Raw genomic sequence first — 21,050 nt, 5'->3', positions numbered from 1 at the left:
ACGCTTGATAACTGAGTAGAACAGAAGAGAGGACACAGTGGAAACCTAAGGGAAGGTTTCAGATGTGTACCACCTTTCTAACCCAATTACAGAGGTTATAATACAAATGTATGGTACAATAGAGAGCTCTGTGTTTGAAATAATCAGCAAATTCAAATGCTACGTACATTAAAACTGCACATTTACTCAGTATTGTCGGTGGTTATTGAGCTTGGAGATTTAGCAAAAGGGGCACATCTATAAGTGCGGCCATAAAAGGGGATGACCATCTGCCCTCTGATTCGGAAGTGTGGCCGTATGTGTGTTTGTGCCGTTGTGTGTGAATGTCTTAAACCCTCCCTCCATGTGCTGGCAGAATGGGCCGTGAAAAGAAGCCAAGTCCAGTGCCATAAACGCAATGAGCTTACTCATTCACACCCGCGAATGCACATGCACATACATAGACACCTACTGAGCCAACAATACCCACAGCTGTGCAATGTTTAAACCTATTGATGAGACAGGCCTTTAACATTGCTCCGTTCAGCATTTTAACGCTTCGCAGAAAAGCTGCGCTTGTACTTTGACTGCTAACTCTAAATTTAAACTAAAAAAGCTGCAGCATCAGCTAACAAACTCTTCACCTCTCCGTCCGCTGATTTCATGTCGCTTTCCTTCATTAGATTTCATGGCATACTTCTGTTAAACTCTTACTGCATTGAATTCTATAGGACTGAAGTTAATTATCACTTGCTGGCCGAATATGTACATAGTAAGGCCATTTTAAAGCTGGCAGATATCACAAGTGACCTCTCTTTCCTTCATAAGATAAGTTCTGCATTTCCCTTATCTCTGCTGGATGTTCCTGGAGTCTGAGGTAGAGAGGTTCATATTAAGCCGTGTGCTCAGGAAATAGGTAGAATTCCTTTGCAGCGAAGGTTTCTTGCCACAGGAAACATGGCAGCTGTGACTCAATCCAGACCCAGATTTAAAATCAAGAACAGACAGACGATGGAGAATATACAGGGTGGGCAGTCGGCATGAGTATGGTTTATGTAAAGGTGCTTTATGTTGTTGTTACCTGTGTAGATGAATCTGCCCGGTGTACCTTTGCAGAACTGTTTTGACTTGTAGGACAGAGTGACCTCCACGACCCCGGGAATGTGTCTGGGAGGAGTCTGAACTCGAATGGCGTGAGGGGTTATTAGCTGGAAAAGAAGAAAAGTGACGTGTTTATAGAAGCTATTCCACTTTTCTTGTCTCTTATCATTTCCGTTGTCAAAATAAAATGTCCAAAACAAATCAATAAACTTTAAAAGGGGCTCAAAATCTTTTCAAGGTTTCCTGTCAGTACTCTACAGTGAAATAAAAAATATTTATAACAAAGACTCACTTTACCATATGCGAGGATGGAGTGAGAGCAACAATTTGCAGTTAGATTGGATTACTAAACAGACTCATTACTGTATGTCCCAGAGACAGAACATGAACACTGAACTTTTATATTAATATAAGGGGAAAAGTATTAAAATATGGTCTTTGGTTAGTATTGAAGTCAGAAATTACCTTTCTGTTAGTTGGTGACACAAATTTAGCTAACCAATGTGAGCACAACTGGAGTTGAAGACAGGCAGTCTAATGCTGCGTTCACACCAGCCCCGGTAGAGGTGTCAAGCGTGAGTGATTCAATGTCAAAGATGCGTTGACGCGCGTCTGGAGGTCTCGCGGCGCAAATGAGTCGTTTAGCGCGTCGCGGTAGACACGATTCCACCTCTTTAGCGTGCCTCGTTTGCGCAAATGGCGCGAATTGAGCTTTGCCGCGGCAAACACGTGTGTTAAAAAATTTGAACTTTGGTGGAAAAACGCGCCGCATTAACCAATCAGGAGCTTGCTAGTAATAACGTGATTACAGGAAGCGAGCGGAGTGGTCGAATCCCCTCCCATGACGCAAATTTACACGTGAATGTGTCAATGACTAGAATTTCATGCGCGAATGAAGAAAGTAAACTCAAAATGTTCAAGCGGCAAACTAGACGTGGTAGACGCGAATTTGACGCCTCAAACGCGGCTGATGTGAACCCACGGTAATGGTACATTCACAAGTGGCAAAAGCGTTAACGCTTGACGGAAGGCTTGTCTGAAGCGTGGCCAACAGTGGCCGCAACACATGCTCCAGTCTTCTATAAACATAATTGGCTGGCTCTGACTATTATTTGCATATGGCGATCTGATTGGCTGACGCACGCGTTGCCGCTTGAAAAGTTGAGAAATGTTCAACTTCTACCGAGAGCAACGACATTGACACGGCGCAGACGGATCCGTTATTCAGTTTGGCAACGCATGATGTCACCCATTCAAAGTAAATGGAAAGCGTTAACACTTATGGCCTGTGTGAAGTGATGAACTTTTCTATATAAATAGTGATTTATTTCTGAATGATGTGTATTTGAGCAATCATTATTACAGAGATTATTATCATTAATGCATAATTTCTTCGGCATTTACACAAAAATATTTTGTGTCTCTTTTGACTGGGTGGGCCAGCGTCAAGCTGAGTGGACCAGTGCCAACCTGGCCCTTATGTAACCTCACCACTGGTGTACATATTATGACAATTCTTCTGAAACTACATGTAAACACACAACTGCTGCATAATATAAAACAGGAATGGGTCAGGATGGCCAACTTGTCTAACAATTTACTGCTGGATTAATGAGAAGCTAGTATTAAGCATTTTTTTATCTACAGTATAGTTAGTATAGACACAAGCTATAAGTAACACTAACTGTTGGGACAGACAGCACACAGAAAAGTTTTTTTTTGCACTATTTGAAATTTTAAGGCATTAATTAAATTAATTCCATGTACTTTTATTATTGTTTGTAAGAGAAACATATATGAAACAGTACAGTAAGTGTCTCGGGAAAATAAACCAAATCAGTTCGTTCAGACAACCCAACACAATTAGATTTTTATAGAAGTCACATTCCTGATCTTTAATACCATTAATTCAAGTTACCTTTGACTACCTGCTACAAATTTAGATAAGCTAATAAACAGGATTGCTTTGTTCCCTGATTAGACTATGATTTGACTGCTTACAGTGTTTAAGAGACTGAGCTCAATCCTGTTTGAAGAGGAGCCGTGCTGCTACAAAGCATCCGTGAGTGCTCAGTTTCCCTTCAAGCGCTCTGTCACATTCAAAGCCAGCGGTACAGGCGCTGCATTACATGGATTTAAGATGTCTCTTTCATTGCTCACTTAGCTGGGCTTTCATATGCCAGATACTGCACTTCTCACCTCTTAGATAAATATGGCATTGTCAATAAGAGGCTTTTTATAGAATTACTATTCTCATCTAGATGCTCTCAACACAAGTGGTGCAGAATAAAGACAGCGAGTCAAAGATTGTAGATACAAAGACGGCAGTGGCGGCTCGTGACTGCTCATCCGAGGGGCCCAGATTAGATAAGCTATAAATGTTCGGAGTTTCACGTGTGTTGCTTGTGTTTTCAAAATATATGTTTGTTGCGTCATGTGAACCATGTGCATCACGTTTTGTCAAAATAAGTGCCTGCTGCACAGACGTCAAAACCGTTTATGATAAAAGAGATGCTCACGTTCACTAAATACAAGCAAGACACTCCCTTAACAGTAAACTCTGATTACGCATGAGATTATGGGTGTGTCTCATTTGTCATAAACAATTTAGACGCATCTGCAGCAGGCACTTATTTTGACAAGACACGTGATGCATAGGATCACTCACGCGCGGAACACATATTTTGAAGTTACGAACCACACACATGACGGGCTACATACATGTTGTGACGAACTTCGCATTGAGCGCTATTGAAAAAAGAAGTCACCGGCCGCCACTGAAAGACGGACAGCATAGAAAAATTGTAAGTACTACCAGAATGAATTTGTGTTGAAGCAGTTATGTGCTACTTTCAGGGACAATTACATTTTATTTTTTGATGAAGGTCACAACCAGTGCTATAGTTTGCAGAGGATACCTAATATTTATAATTATTAATATTGCAACATTTTAGTCCGGTTACAACCTTTGTCGAGCATTCAGTAGTCAACTTAGACAACTTAGTAAAAAAATGTCCTTGAAGGGCTTCTGTAGAAAAATGGCAGCACAAAATGGCGACTTCCAATTAAAGCCCGGGATACACTGCACGGTTATTGGCTGTCCCAGACGAAAGATTGCCATCGTGAAACTATCGTCGCGATTTCTGTGATCGTGGCTCTCCATCGGTGGTCCTATGTCGTACAGTGAGAGAGGTTCAAAGACGGACGTTTTCCCGGTCTTTCGTTCAAAGATAGCCTACGATAGTTTTCTGACAGTGTCAGAAATTCGACGTGATCACCGCACAGTGTGTTTGCTGCTACGGCCTGCGCGCCAGTATTTGTTTACCACGAGCGCATGCTGGTGACGTTGCGCAACATGTGACGCTGCTGCCGAAGCTTCCGTGTCATCATCGTACAGTCTACATGCCTCTCGTACCCGAGTTTAAACGATACATGTCGCACAGTGTGATAAGGTAATGATCTTATAAGAGGACAAAAATCGTGCAGTGTATTCCGGGCTTAAGGAGACCCTCGGTGTATGTAGATAAAAAGGTCTCTTTCTAAGGTAATAAACATATAACGGTTCATTATGAAAGGTCTTTATAATATAGTTTTTTTTATATTATTTTGCATTTCTGTCAAGAGATCCTTCTAAAAATTACACATTGCACCTTTAATATTAATAAACATGATGCATTCTTTGCATATAGTAGTGTGTGTGGGATCTTTTTCAGTTTCGTGTTTTTTGTGTGTTTTCTCTTGAAATCTATTTTACTAATTTATATGTATAGTTGTGATTCTTTAATTTGTTTTTGCTTTTGAAAAGATCAGCTTAGACCAACATGAACTTTCATGCTTGTCCTGGTTGGTGCTGGTTGACTAGCAAAACATCCTTGTCAAGCAGCATGGTCTTTCTGATTAAGCTTTTTGATTATAAAATGTTTACTGGTTAAATAACTTAACAAGTCTGGTGGTTATACCAGCACCTAATGCCAGGGACCAGCATGCAAAATACATAACCTATAAAAAGCGACCAGTAAGGCTAAAAGCTTTTAAAATTTGGTGGAAACTTTTAAACTTGGTAGAAGTAAACACGGCCACACATTTTACAAGTGAACGTTGGGCTATAACAAAACTCATTTAATAGATAGGTAACTGACCTCACTCCAGACCAGCATTGTGCCAAATATGACCTGTAGGCCGTCAAAGAAGTTATCTCCAATAATGATGACTGTTGCACCTCCTGTCGTCCAGCCTTCACTGGGACTAATGGCCTTAATGCAGGGAGAGGCGTGTTTTACAAAGATAGAAAAAGAAAGAGAGAAAGAGTGAGTTTAAGTGTACATGTAACTCCACAGAATAAAATAATAAGTGGGGTGACATTTAAATTTTACAATTGTCATTGCTTCATATAAACAGATTGCTACCGCCTTACATCTTGAAAAATAAAACGCCATATACATTAATTATGACTGTGTGTATTTGCATCAAGACATCTGAAAAAGTGATTATACGAAAATAATGTCAAGAGGCATCACAATAAACATCTGGAACCAGCCAGCAAATCATCACTTGTGCGCATCACCTGTGACATAATTTTATGCACAGACTAAATAGTTAGGAAATAAATCTAAACCTGTGCAACTGATTTTTTCCTCATTACTGCAAATAGATTTATGAGCCTCAGTCTATCAGGAAGGTTTAGGCCTGGCTTAATGACAAGTGACTGACTCATTAGAGTCGTCACATATGATTAGACTGTGGCCGTTCCTCTGCGCCGTCCCCATATGCTTCCCGACAGCGGCGCGAGCATGAGAGATGACGCTTGCTCACCGATCATTTATCTCAATCTACCTAGCGTAGGAATGCGATTCACTGCCGTGGTTGCCCAGTAATCACCATCAGAGTAACTATAAACATCTCTGTAGCTGTGTTTAGATTGGCGCCGAATGGCATAGAGCAGATAGGAACATTGTTTCACAATTCTCAATAATTTACCCTCGCTGCTGAGAGCATTCGTCCTGTAATCGCTCCGGTTTTTCCGTTTCCAAGTCATACTCCGCTTCTAGGTCACTGCTGGGATAAATCATTCTGACCTTATAGTTTAACTATTATGGAGGAAATCCGACCAATACTGCACACAATGTCCTATGTAGGACTTTTTTGTCAATATTAATCCCACAATCCTCATTGAGGGCATGGAGCATTAGCTTTCATACTATTTTTTATTTTATTTTTTATTAACCAAGTCATTTTTGGGGCAATTTTTTACCTTTAATTGACAGTACAGTAAGAAGAGACAGGAAAGTATTCGGGGTGGAGAGAGGGGAATGAGACCAGTAAAGGATGCTGAGCCAGGACTTGAACTCGGGTCACCGAAAGCACGTCTGCACTGTGTGTTGGTGCCTACTACACCAGCATCTCGATAGGGTTTAATACCTAACATCCCTTTTTATTAAGAAAGCACTGATTGTTTAGCAACCAAAACTATATGGCAGAATATAAAGTAGCAAAAAAATAATCTTTTTCAGACAATTGGCCTTTCTCGGACTTCACACTGTTGATATGTTTGAGAATTTATAAAGTGTGCACACCTCTGTCTTTACACTGGTTGCTGTACGATCACGTCTTCAAAAACGTTATTGTTTGGTGCGGCCGAACACCAATTATTTTTCTATTTTTGGCCAATGGCTTTGGTTGTCGAACATTCAGTGCATTTTTTTATTGGTACTAAAATAATTGCATTTTTGCAAAATTTTGACAAAAATCATGCTGCAGTATTAAGTCATGCTTTGACTCTGAACTGTGTGCATTTAGTTTTATTATTACATACTTTACAGCATGAACGCACAGGAAAATATGTATTCAATAAAAATGATCTGTGCACAATTTCCAAAGCATTTGTTGAATTGCAAACGACACGGGTAGAGGCAAAAACCAGGGGAATGGGACACAGAGGAGAAGTATAAGTGAAAGGGGCTGTCAGCAGTGGTCCCCTGGAGCTGTGGTTATGAAAGTCGTAATTCCCCTCTGCTTTTGTTTCAGGCGCTGACATAATTAATGAAATCTGAGGGTTTGAATGGAAAAGATCAGTCAGTGATGACTCCACAATTGCCCCACACCTTCTCCCAACCCCTCCTACATTTCCCTCCGGGCCGATCGGAGACCACAAATGCTAATCCTGGTTGATTATACACACACCTTTATTAAATATTACACTGACCCCGTGTGTGCAGGGTGGGGGGGGCAGGTGCGAGCGCTTGTTTTATGACACTCGTGCAAATGTCAGGAGCGTCGGAGTTAGCGAGCCACAGAGAAATCCAGAGTCCTTACAGCAGTCGATCAAAAGGCCAGGCGCATTGGGACACTCTGAGAAAACAGCAGCCAGCCATAAAAATTCAACACCTTAATGAGTTTAAATTTCATTTCGCCGTGTTGAACTTTGGCACCGGATTCTGAAGCTTGGTGTCTTACTGAAGGCGCTTTAACCGACTAATTACTCCTGTTCCAATTTGCTCCAGGATTTAAATAGAAGGAAAAGACATGAGGGGGGAAAGAAAGTCCTCTGAGAGAGCTGTCGGATCGAGAGAAGAAGAGAGTCTGTCACAGGCGGCTCTGTTGTCGTCCGTGACTCTGGCACGGGGACTGAACACACATTCTTTAACAAGCGTTACATGCGGCTTTGACTGTGGGCTGAATCCTTTGGGGACGGACTACGTGGATTACTCGTACGTCATGGTGCACCTAACTGAGGCGGACGTACGGCTGCACAGGAGAAAGTTTGACGCAGATGGCTTATGTGTACAAGGCAATCAGTGATGCTGATAAGACCTCAACTGAGACAAGACAAGGCTGTAGGCCTTACTCGCATAGTTCACACTAATATGTGCATCAGCCAATGGCGATGCCCTGGGCGGAGTTAGGTAAGATAATAGCAGGTAAAACTGAGAACCAAAAGAGAGAGAATTATGTATATTTTAATAGAAGGTCAGACATAGAGGTAATTCAAGGATTTAAGCTTTTTTCTGAACTCAAGCTGCAAGGTTGGGTGATTCTCAAGAAATACAGATTTAGAAGGTGTCCAGCATCAGAATTTTTAAAAAGTGCTTGAAGCCAATTTTTTTGCACATATAAGATTAGGTCTGAACTTACTATAACCATTATTTTTAGAGGATTTAAAAATATTTCCTATAGAATTATTTACATTTTTTAGATTATCATTATCAAAATTATCATTACCGCAACATAATATTACATTAAATATATGCATTTACAAACTTATGTTTCGGTAATGAGATCTAAAAAGTTGTCTGGGTACTATGACAAACAAAATTTTAACTTTTATCTGGAGAGAAAAAAATAAGAACTACTTACCTGGTAGCCATCTTGAGTGTCACAGTCAATTATGTCCCTTCCAACTATTTTTTAAATGTTAGTTCCTTGAGGGCTTAAACAATGATGGAAAATTGTTGCGGAGGATGAGAAAATTGGTCTTGGACACATTTATATTCCTTATTATTGTTACTACATTTACCAATAATCACCAAATACAACATGTTTCTTTATTGTAAATGTTTATAGTATAACATGCATTGAAGCTGTTTATTTTTTAGACTTTTAAATTATAAATATTTTCATGTCAAAGAACCCAAATCCAGTCATGGACACGTTGCGGTAATGAAAATGTTTACCTTTTCAAATGTGGAAAAACAACAAAATTGATTTGTATGATGTCATTTGAAAGCATGTGCAAAATAGTACATGAAGAGATGTTTGTAACTGTATGCTTCTTATTTTGATAGCATTTACTTTTTTATCAAAATGTTTCATGAGTCTAATTTCGCGAGAATCACCCGGTTGCAACTTCAAATCTTGCTCAACTTACATTTTGTAAACACAATACAGTATGTTTATAATCATGGCCTATTTGGTTGCATTTTATTTTGTGATTCCACTAGAATAAAGCATCTGAATAAGAGCTTTCTGGCACTTTTTGAGTTAGAAATATAATCTTCAAAAGAAATCGGTAATGATATCTTGAAGGATTTTAAAAAGTCTAAAAAATCATTAACTTTCAAGCTTCATATTTGATATCATCTGGATTCTCCTTTTATCCCAGAATTTTTACTGGAGATATATTTCCATTTAAATAGTACTACATGTTTTAAATTGAAAGACAAGATTTTAAAGACAAGCGCATTTCAATAACCTAAATATAAAACCCAAATCTTCTTACACCAACTAAAATAACCAAATATTCTGTTGTAATTTTCAGAAGTGGTGTAATCCAGTTTGTGACCACGAGATCTCCTGTGCTCTTTTTGTAAGAGCTGTGCAGCGGGTTACGGCTGGGCAATAATGCAATTTGGCGGCGTGATAAACCAGGAGAAATGAAGAGGAACGGTGAAGCAATCTGTGATGGTAATCTTGGCCTAAGACGACTCTTTTGCAGGGTTCTGAAATTGTGCATGGATTAACCAGATGGTGGAACGTGAATCCATCTGATAGGATTAAACTTTGGTGCCTCTTATGCTGCCATCTGTTCCCTTATGCTGCATGGATGCATTCACGCACGCGCACGCTTTTACATCCGCAACTATACGAGTACAATAAGTTTCTTTTTTATGAGCCCCGCAGACACCGTGAGTGCATTGGTGACATGACCTTAAGCATTGGTGCCCCATTTCACCCTAATCTCTGCAACCCATAACCATCAACACACACATACAGTGTCCTGTATGGCAGATCAGGCTTGTTAGCTGGAGGGATGTGGAAATGGTTTGAAACTGATGCAATAATAGACAAGAGTGGCTAAGCAGAGCTACACTGCAGGTTATGGGCAGGGAAAATCTATAGAATTTAGTGTGAATTGATTTAAACATGGGAATATATTAAAAACCGAAAGACTGCATTGCTTTTGGAAGCTGAATGCATTAAATATTTCAAATTGAGAAAATCTGACAAATATACTGTGGTATGGGTGTGGTTACAATTAAAACCCTGTATTCCTGCATTGTCCTTTAAAATAAAATAAAGACCCTATATGGCCATGTCACCATGGTTTTATATTAGGCATACCAAGGAATTACAATATAACCATGTGTCAGAAATAATCAAAGAAGGGAGAGAATGGAGATTCTTTAAAAGCCCCACAATTTTTCAAATACGTTCAGGGTTTAGGGACACTGTCTTTTTTTAATCTTCTCTGCACAGTGGAAACTATGCTTAAAGACAGAAGACTTCCCCGAGAGAATAGAGTCCATGATTTACCACCAGAACTAAATCATCATCATCAAATCATCATAATTCAAATCCTTATATTCTCATCACAAATAGAGGTTAACAGTCCAACTGCAAAATATGTTCTTCTCCAGAGCCATCCCAGATATAAATGAAAAAATGATTGGATTTGATTGCAACTGAGGATCAAATCAGTGCTCAAATCATCTCCACATGTTATTAGAGAGATTTAGGAGGACTTTATAACCTGTTAGAAACCCTACAGTACACAACTGACAGATGAAATACAGCAGAGATAGCCATGCATCAGAATTAATGCTCAGTGCTTAAGCCTTGGAGGTCTTGTAAGACACATGTTCGGATCTAAAGGGAACAGGCCACTCAGGGATGCCCTGGTGGATTGTGGGTACCTACAGTATGGATAGGACAGTGATGCTCTGCAGCAGCAAAACTGCTCGTCTTCAATGCTTTTGAACACATATGTCTGATCAATTTAAACCACTTGTGCTGTCATCAGTGTAATGTCTCGTGGCATTAAGAATTGACAGCAACACAGTAAAAATCAAAGAGGCATTGACTTTCAGGGTGACTGGAAGCTTTCAGTCAGTAGATAGTTGAGTGTGTTTTTGTGTGCATGACTGCTCTCCAGATCCTAAACCTCCAGAACGGTTTGGTTACAAACATTTCTCAAAATATCTTCCTTTGTGTTCATCAGAACAAAGAAATGTATACGGGTTTGTAACAACATGAGGGTGAGTAAATGATGACAGAATTTTCATTTTTGGTTGAACTATCCCTTTAAGCTCTGCGCATAAGTTGATTTAGGGGAACAGTACGTCACAAGCTATGATGGGCAACCATCTGTGCTACAGTAAAAGCAGCACAGGGGCAAAACAATCTAAAACCATTTAAACTACATTGAGTGTGACAAAGTGGCTTAGTTTTGCTGAATGGAGATTGGTCTGTGCTTGGGATCTTGCTGTTATTAGTTAACTGTGTGCTCATAAAAAGTTTGTTGAGTGGGAAAAGTACAGCGATGGAAGTCAGTGGGTTGCAAAGGATGCTGGGATGCACTACATTGCATACGCACTGCGGACGCAACACTTTTGTCTTTACAGCTGTCTCGTTCGCTTTTCCTTACATTAAGTCTCACTTTCTCTTTTCTGATTTAATATAAAGCCCAATATGTGACAAATGATATGCAAAGTATTTATAAAATATCTAGAAATAAAAAAGAAATATACTGTATAAGAAAAAAAGCAACCACAAGTTTCTATTGCTCATGGTTTGTGTTTCACTGACATAAATGAGTTTTAGATATGTTTCACATAAGTATCAAATATATTTTTTGTATCAGATGTTAAATTGTAAAATTATAGGGGTACACAGCTATAAAAGTACAGTCAAAATAATTTGGTCTTTGACAGGGTTCCCACACCTTAGTTAACTTCAAATTCAAGAACCTTATAAGGACTTTCCATGTCCACACTGCAAAAAAATGATTTTTAAGTAAAAGAATTCTTAGAATTTTTGTCTTGTTTTCAGTAAAAATATCTAAAAATTCTTAAATTAAGATGTTTTTTCTTGATGAGCAAAAGTGATGTTGTGCATAAAACAAGCAAAAAATCTGCCAATGGGGTAAGCAAAGTTTTCTTGAATTTTTCTCAAATTCAGTGTTTAAGAAAAATGTTCAAGATTTTTTAGCTGACCCCATTGGCAGATTTTTTTTGCTTGTTTTATGCAAAAATCTGTTAAATTTGATATTTTTGGTCTAAAAACTAGACTTATTTTCTTGGGTCTTAATTTAAGAATTTTTAGATATTTTTACTGAAAACAAGACATAAATACTAAGATTTTTTTTCTTAAAAATCATTTTGTGCAGTGCAATACCCTCAAATTCAAGGACTATGTGGGGACACATTTCAAGTGAGAGCAAGTTTACATTGTGTTACCTTTAAAGATACATTGTTACAGTTCCCTTAACTTGGGCTGCGTCACTGTGGTGACACTTTGGGGACGCCTCCAAGGGTAAGTGAATGTGTATATCAAATTCAACCAATTGTGAGGCTTAATGAAAAAGACAGGGTGACGCGGGAGCCAGGAAGTATATTGCTATCTAAAATATTGCCAAAGACGGCGTTACAGGGACGTAGGAAGCATGGCAAGGGAGAGGCAGCCCCTCATTCCCTTCTCAGGGAATAACAGTTACATACACAACTATGCAAAAATCATTTTGATATGAATCAACATTCGCATTCAGAAGATATAAGCATTTAAAGCGAACAGTTAGCATGTGTGCTTAAAAAGTCTAGGATTGTTATGATATTACTCTACACTACACAGGGAATTATTTTTTTCCAGAAAACCTCTTGCATAAAATAGATTCAAGCACTTTCAATGATCTATGTATGTATATTTTCAAAAACTTTACAGGGCCTTGAAAGTTTTTGAAAACCCCCGATTCACAAACGCTCATATTTAAATCTCAGATATTTCACCCTAAACTTCTGTATCTTGGCAAACCTGAGCTCAATTTGAGACATTGATAGGATCTAAAACATGAGGTGTCCTACTATTATTTCAATGTCTCAAATCTTACACCTAAACAGATAGACAAACACATACATACACTCACCGTGTTCCAGGTATGACGGTGTGCCCTCAGAAGGGTCCAGCCTACGAGCTCTGCGTCCGTGTTTAGAGTTATTGTGTACAAACATGTTATCGGACACAGCCAGCACATGACCGTCCACGCTGACCGTCGTAGACACCACCACCTTCACAAAACACATGATGATGTCATAAAGACACATGTATGCATATGTTCGTAAATAAAACAAACAGCTGAAGTGTTAAGTACCACAAACACAGCGTACTGTATGTGTGCAAGTAACTGCTGACTGATAAATATTATTGAATTTGAGAGGCACATTTCACAAGAGACTCTGAAACAATGACAGCAGCCAACAGCGCTTGTAAAGCAGGATCCCACACACACACAGATATACTGTAGACCAGAGGTATCCCACATCATCTGAAGAACCTCTTGATTTAAATGGCTCTCAGGCTTTGAGAGGTCTCTCAATCTCAAGAGAGGAAGGGCCTTGATGAGACTTGGCAAACACAGCTTACATTATATCTGTTCTGGACAGCCTCTTCCTTCCCTCAAGGCTTTCTTTTCCTCTCTATTCCCCTGTCTATTATAGCATAATTTTCTCTTTTTACTGTATTACCAGTATTCATTAGAAACATTACACGATCAGTGTCGGCCGGTGACTTTTTTTTCGAGGGCGCTTGATGCGAAGTTCGTCACAACATGTATGTAGCCCGTCATGTGTGTGGTTCCTTATTTCAAAATATGTGTTCTGCGCGTCGAGAGATCGTGTTCATCACGTGTCTTGTCAAAATAAGTGCCTGCTGCAGATGCGTCTAAAGGGTATATTAAGGGAGTGTCTTATTTTGTAAAAGTGAGTGTCTCTTTTATCATAAACGGTTTTGACGCGTGTGCAGCAGGCACTAATTTTGACAAAACACGTGCTGCACATGGTTCACATGATGCAACAAACACAAATTTTGAAAACGTAAGGAACACACATGACACTCTTAACACTTATTTGAAATTTGCGCCCCTCGGATGAGCAGTCACGGGCCGCCACTGTACACGATTCAGATCAGTAGTTAATGTACTTTTTAAAAACAAATCCATAATTGTTTCGTTTCTGCCATTAGCTACGTCAAATGGATTTGCAAAAATAATTGTTACTTTAAACATGTTGTCAAAGGACTACAGAGCCTAAGTGTTTAACCTTTTTGAGTAAATCAATTCGTCTAATCTTTGATATTCAGGGAGAGATGTATTTTACATAATAAAATGACACATTTCAGCTTTAAGCAATATGCATAATGTAATAATTTTTATGTTATTACATTTTTAATGACGTGCTATAGCATTTCATCCTATTGACTATTTTAAAGAAGTTTCTCCACTAACAATGTACACAGTTGCAATTCTGTGTTTGCTAGGTGTCAGCAGAATGCACTCCCACCTGAAAGCGTCGCATGTCTCGCGGGTTCCCTGCATTCTTTAGACAGTTCTGGTTGCATTTCAGGAAGAATTTTAGAAAAAACCTGGAAAACACAGAAAGAGATGATTTAGTTAAGTTTAAGCAGGTACAGAGATTATAAAATGTGAGATACTGTATGTTATGTCTCATAACTGAATGAAGAAATAACTGTAACCATATGTGTACAGTATGTGATGGCACATACACAAAATAAAGCCATTTTCTCCAACAGTCTTAAATAGTGCTGTGTAAGATTGCAGTTGATCCTGTACGAATCACGACCCACAGTTCAGCTCGCATGCGATTCGTGGATTAATAAGCTAATTTAAATAGGGAAAGTTAATCATTTGCACATGTTTCTAAGGCTTGCAAATGTTAAGTGATTTTAAACAATGTTACCACAAAAAGGCGCTTAAGTGAGCAGCTTTCTGTAGGCACAGACACACATGCTGCTGAATGTGTCCAGTCCAGCTTCAGTCATACGTGATCATCCCTATGCCCTTCAAAGATCAGAACGCTTGATGTGTACACTATAGCGAGAGTTGCACTACTGTGTCTCATACTGTAGTTGATTAAAATACATTTGGCGAATAGAGCACTGAAAAACAACTGAAAACGTTTTATGTGGGGCGTTTATGGTGTTAAGGGCACTCAAAAGTGCACACACGGAGAGACACATTTCAAAAAGCAAATGAACATTAAAACTTCCTGTTCTTGACAGGGCACATAGAAACAAAATGATCTCCACAGTATTCTTTTTCTAATAAAAACATTTGTTTATGTCTTAAAGGTGCAGTGTGTACATTTTAGCGGCATCTAGTTGTGAGGTTGTATTGCAACCAACGGCTCAGTCCCCTGCTCATCTCTTGCTTTTGAAACACATACAGAAGCTACGGTAGCCGGCACCGGACAAACATGTCATCGTCGGAGACAACTTAGTAAAAAAAATTGTCCATTTAGGGCTTCCATGTAAGGGGAGCCTCTGTGTATGTAGATAAAAAGGTCTCGTTCTAAGGTAATAAACACATAACGGTTCATTATGAAAGGTCTTTATACACCCCTGATAATTTAGTTTTGAATATTATTTTGCATTTCTGTCAAGAGATCCTTCTAAAAATTACACACAGCACCTTTAAGTGTATGTATAGATCACAGTTAGAAACCAGTCTGTGCTTATTTGGTCTTAAAGAGACAGTAACCTCAATTAACCTACTTAATTCTGTGTCATTAATGTTACTCAAACAACTCAAGACAAAGAGAAAATCACTTCTGTAGCTCTAAAAAATAATAATTATATTTAATTTATACAATAAAGTAGTGTTATTATTCATTTAATTTGATTTATGTAACTAATGCTAATTTTAGACCTTACTTAATGTGCAACTACGCTCTTTTTTATAAATGTTTGTAAATTCTTTATTTGTTATTAGTTTTTTTCCACCCCTTTTTTTGCTGATACGAAAAATGATCTGATCCGTGCCTCAAAAACCGTAATGTGATCCGAACCGTGAGTTTTGTGATCCGTCACAGCCCTAGTCTTAAACAAGACCTAAGGAGCCCACTGTATATAGTTTCAGATCAGGACTTATGTTTGTGTGTGTGTGTGTGTGTGTGTGTGTGTGTGTAATCCACAGTGTTGTTTGGGTAAACAGATTAATCCTACAAGTCTCCTCTATAATATCATTTAGGAGCTCTAAGCTCCGTCTCTCTTCCCTTCAGCCGCCGACGATGTTTGAGCTCCTCTGACCTGTCCCTTATTCTTCCTCCCTCTCGCTTTCTTTCTCCATCTCCCTTCTGCTTTTTGTGCAGATAAGTCTGGGCTTAACCCCATCACGGACATCACACTCTAATAGTCCTCTTAAATCCCCCACAAAACCCTGGGTGCCCTCACTTTAGGAAGACATTCCCCCTTTACAGCTCCTTTGCTCTGTGGATTTGTCCCTGTGGTCTCCTAGCCACACGGAGCAGTCACGTACGTATGCGCTTACATTTTTTTAAAGGCCCCATCTATACAGTGTAATATGTATATAGTTTGACCTCATAGCTCCATTAGCGGTACTAAAAGTACTCTGATGCCTGCCGTACAAAGAGAGGACATGTAATCGCACGTGTAATGTTTAATAAAGTGTGCACTGTCCCCTCAACAGGGCGATTCGGACAGAGACCTTATGCTTTTAGAAAGGATCGGACGAAAGAGCACTTCAACTAAGGAGGGCTATTACCACAGGCGATGTGAGAACGAGGGCAACGCTCCAAGTATCTAATGGGTACGACCTATGTGATACATACTGCTGTGATGTTGTTAAGACGCATTAGACAGGTAATGAATGTAAGACAAATCCGGGATGGTGGCATGGATGAACAAAAATTCCAGAAGGAAAAAAGGGAATGTTGGGCAGAAAGCAGAGACGAATAAATTAAAGCACCAGTCGATTGGTGATGGGGTTGGTGTGGGCAGGGTTAATGTAATCCTCAACAAATTGACCTTTGACCTCGCCCTGTCTAGGGGTCACATCTGTCTAGTGGCCTCCTAATTAACTCCTCTATACGCTCGCACTAGCTTTCAGTGTTACTCTCGTTGAATCTCATTGGAGAAGCCATTCCAAAAGCCGGATTTGCTAGATGTCAAATGAATAGTTACAAAATATCCACACAGTAAAGTGGGCTTTACAATCAGCCACCCACTCGAAGTGCTACGATCACAGAAAAAAACCCACCTTAATAACAACAAAGTGTTTGCAAAATTCTCCCCAGCCCCGGATCGTGTTGGAGTTGTTCCTAAAAGCACATCAAACACAATCAAATTGCCCCGCGTGTTTGCAATGATACCCAAGTCGCTACCGCTATTGATTTAAATGCATTTGACTGTAGCTGTGAGGGTGGTTTCAAATGAGCGATAGCGGCGCACGTCGAAAAAAGCGGCCGATCTGGAGTCAGCAGTAACTGCGGCAGTGTGGCATTAGAGCATGTGGCATGTGCGAGTATGGTATTACCCACACTCTCAGTAAATGAGACCAAGTCAACGGCACCAGCCATCAATTATTCAGAGGCTGAGATGGCAATTATGGCACTGAGCACAACCAACATGAATATTTTATGAAGGCTAACGCAGACCATAAGAGTGCGAGAGGAAGAGAGAGAGAAAGAGAATATAAATGTGTCCATTTCTGGCAGACGCGGCCCGTGCCAATTTTTGCCATGGTGTAACACTCAAAGTGCAATTCCGTATGGCATGATATCTCTCTTTATCTGCTTTCTCCTCACCTTACATCATCTTATCTTCATTGCCGTCTCCCAGAATGCCTCAGTGAGACAGACAGCATGGGTTCTGTTAATGGGAGCGGGGCAGATGTCCTCTCAAGCCAGCTCTCCATTACCTCTACTGTGTGGGCACGATAGGAATGTTGCAGTTGTTTAAAACACTGGGTTTGAGTCTTGGCTAATTGAGTAAGGCGACACCGCGATGACGAGTGACAGGCTAATCTTCTGAAAGCTGGGCAGCCCTGTACATTTCAGCCTCCGTTAGCCTGTGACTTTCTCTCCCCCCTTCTAGAAAAACATATACAAAAATATACACGCGCCTCCCTCTTGGACCGTTGCGTAACACGTGTCTAATTTTCTTCGATTCCTTCACTGCAAATAAAATAATAACGTTAAGTAAAGTACAACAATCTGACAGCTTCAAGAAGTCTAACCGTCCCCTCTTTACGCCTTCAGGCAAACCAGGACCAGTAGGCATGTTGTGCTGACAGCTCGAAAATTGCTTACAATACACATCTCCAAAAGATCTGTCCCAGGCAAAGAAAAGAAAGAAAAAGAAATATCACTGGCTTGCTTAGCTGGTCTTTCAGATGTCTTATTTTTCCCTCCTCCCTCCATTTATTATGGCTGCATTTCTGCACTGGCCTGCGAGTTTGGTGCCAAATGCAACCGAAGAACTATTTTAGAAAAAAGAGAGACAGAGAGCGAGAGAAACCAACAGCACAAAAAGAGCTCTTTTATCATAACATGAGAGAAGATGAATCTCACTTTGTATATCCTCTATTGTCTACAAATGTTTCCACAGAGTCATTCAGCCTGGAGTGAATTCTTGGAGCATGCTTTTATTTTTAGTCCTGCTTTGCTAGGCTTGTGTTAAATTTATAAGTAAGGGGAGTATGAGGGAGTATTTGAATGGCTATTTATTGTATATTTATTTAAGTCTCATAATTATTTGTTCCTTTGCTTGTTTCTCTGAAATTGCATTTGTATTTATGTATTTAGTATGCAAACTAAATACAGTACATACAAATAAAATTGGGTCAAAATCGACAAATTCAGCTGTTTATTAACCCAGAAAATTTTTATATTTTACCCAACAATGGATTAAAATAACCCAGCATTTTGAGTTGAAACAACCCAGCATCGGTTAAATTACAACCCAACAAACTAAAAAAAGAACTTGAAAATAACCCAGCTTTTTAAAAGTGTACAATATTAAAGGTTTCTACAATGCACAGAATAAGCGGATAACTATGAAAAATCTGCTTATTATAGAAAACTGTTTTCATACATTTACATGCAAATGAATAAACCGGCAATGCAGACCACTGCGTTTACATGGGCCTTGAAGATTTGTCAGGTTTCTCGCAGTCAGTGGTGTCACCGCCGGTGACTTCTTTTTTCGAGGGCGCATGATGCGAAGTTCGTCACAACATGTATGTAGCCCGTCATGTGTTTGGTTCGTAATTTCAAAATATGTGTTCTGCGCGTCGAGAGATCCTGTGTGTATCACGTGTCTTGTCAAAATAAGTGCCTGCTGCAGATGTGTCTAAAGGGTTTATGATAAAAGAGACGTTCGCGTTTGCCAGATACTCACATAATCTCATGCGTAATCAGAGTTTAGTGTTAAGTGAGTATCTTGCGTGTATTTTGTGAACTTGAGCGTCTCTTTTATCATAAACGGCACTTATTTTGACAAAACACGTGATGCACATGGTTCACATGACGCAAAAAACACATATTTTGAAAACACGAGCAACACACATGACACTCCAAACACATATTTGAATTTGCACCCCTCGGAGGAGCAGTCACGAGCCGCCACTGGTCACTGTCTATAGTACATATAGTCATTTAATAAACCAGACGTAATATCTGTCTTAAGCTATACTCTTGCATCTCTTCTCATGTCTGCAGAATGTAAATGTAACATGAGCTTTAATCGAGCGCAGACTTTTATGCATTACTTAGCATGTGACGTTCAATTTTTCACATGTGGAGACACGCGCACATGAACAAAACTGCGAGAAAGCCGGTTAAGGTGTTTACATGCCCCGCAAAATCGAGGTTATGAGCAAAAAACTACCTGTGCCAATCGGTTTTTGCTTACGCCACTTATGGGTTTTCCCTGATTAAAGAAAACCATTTTACGCGTTTATCAGTTTATTAAGCATTATCGACGTAAGACTATGCATGTAAACGCACTCAGTGCTCCTGTAGTTCAGTTGGTAAAACATTTGTGTTAATAATTCAAAGGTTATGGGTTCGATCCCGATTGTATATCACTATTTGTTTTCCCTGAGAATCGAAGACACAACCTTTGCTCTGCTACCATAAATCTCTACCCCTGTTTCACAGACAAGACTTAAGGCTAGTCCTAGACAAAAACACATGCTTGAGGTGTCTCAACTGAAAATAACTTACACTGACAGATCTTAAAATATGCCAGTGACATTGATTTGTCTCAAGATACATACCAGTAACGTCTTTTTCTAAGGCATGCTTAAAGGAATATTCCATTTTCTTAAAAGAAAAATCCAGATAATTTACTCACCACCATGTCATCCAAAATGTTGATGTCTTTCTTTGTTCAGTCGAGAAGAAATTATGCTTTTTGAGGAAAACATTGCAGGATTTTTCTCATTTTAATGGACTTTTATAGAGCCCAACATTTAATACTTAACTCAACACTTAACAGTTTTTTTAATGGAGTTTCAAATAACTCTATAAACGATCCCAAACGAGGCATAAGTGTCTTATCTAGCGAAACGATTGTCATTTTTGACAAGAAAAATAAAAAATCTGCTCTTTTAAACCACAACTTTTCATCTAGGTCCGGTCCAGCGCGACCTAACGTAAATGCGTAGTGACGTAGGGAGGTCACGTGTTACATATATAAAACACAAATTTGCGGACCATTGTAAACAATAAACTGACACAAAGACATTAATTAGTATCAGTTGACATACAACAACGTAGGAATGGTCCTCTTTCAACACATTTGTAAACATTGGGCGGAGTTTCGCGTTTTTTTTCCTGTCAAAAATGACAATCGTTTCGTTAGATAAGACCCTTATGCCTCGTTTGGGATCGTTTAGAGTCATTTGAAACTCCGTTGAAAAAACTGTTAAGTGTTGTTGGGCTCTATTAAAGTCCATCAAAATGAGAAAAATCCTGCAATGCTTTCCTCAAAAAACATAATTTCGTCTCGACTGAACAAAGAAAGACATGGACATTTTGGATGACATGGTGGTGAGTAGGTTGTCTGGATTTTTCTTTTGAGAAAATGGAATATTCCTTTAAGGAATAATTGACGACGGGCCATTGAATTATAAGAAAATAATGCACACCCAAGGTGCAATGCGTTACACCGCGGGTGTGCATTATTTTCAAATAATTCAAAGGACCGGAGTCAATTACTCCTCT

The 21,050-nt window shown here is 39.3% G+C and overlaps 1 protein-coding gene across 4 annotated transcripts in view; it reads right to left on the bottom strand.

Annotated features, from left to right (window-relative positions):
- The window catches only part of ebf1a (EBF transcription factor 1a), a 134,996-nt gene that overhangs the window by 36,522 nt on the left and 77,424 nt on the right, over positions 1-21,050 (bottom strand). For all 4 annotated transcript variants that reach the window (XM_073854310.1, XM_073854307.1, XM_073854308.1 and 1 more), the window contains exons 7-10: positions 14,346-14,427; positions 12,941-13,076; positions 5,220-5,356; positions 1,061-1,187 (exon numbers count right to left, since the gene is read on the bottom strand). In XM_073854310.1, the coding sequence (XP_073710411.1) occupies positions 1,061-1,187; positions 5,220-5,356; positions 12,941-13,076; positions 14,346-14,427 (482 nt within the window). The remainder of the gene's footprint in view (positions 1-1,060; positions 1,188-5,219; positions 5,357-12,940; positions 13,077-14,345; positions 14,428-21,050) is intronic.

This window comes from Misgurnus anguillicaudatus, chromosome 16 (genome assembly GCF_027580225.2).
Source record: "Misgurnus anguillicaudatus chromosome 16, ASM2758022v2, whole genome shotgun sequence".
Lineage (NCBI taxonomy): Eukaryota > Metazoa > Chordata > Actinopteri > Cypriniformes > Cobitidae > Misgurnus > Misgurnus anguillicaudatus.
The sequence above is the reverse complement of the archived record's forward strand: the minus strand, read 5'-3'. Positions and strand labels throughout refer to the sequence as shown.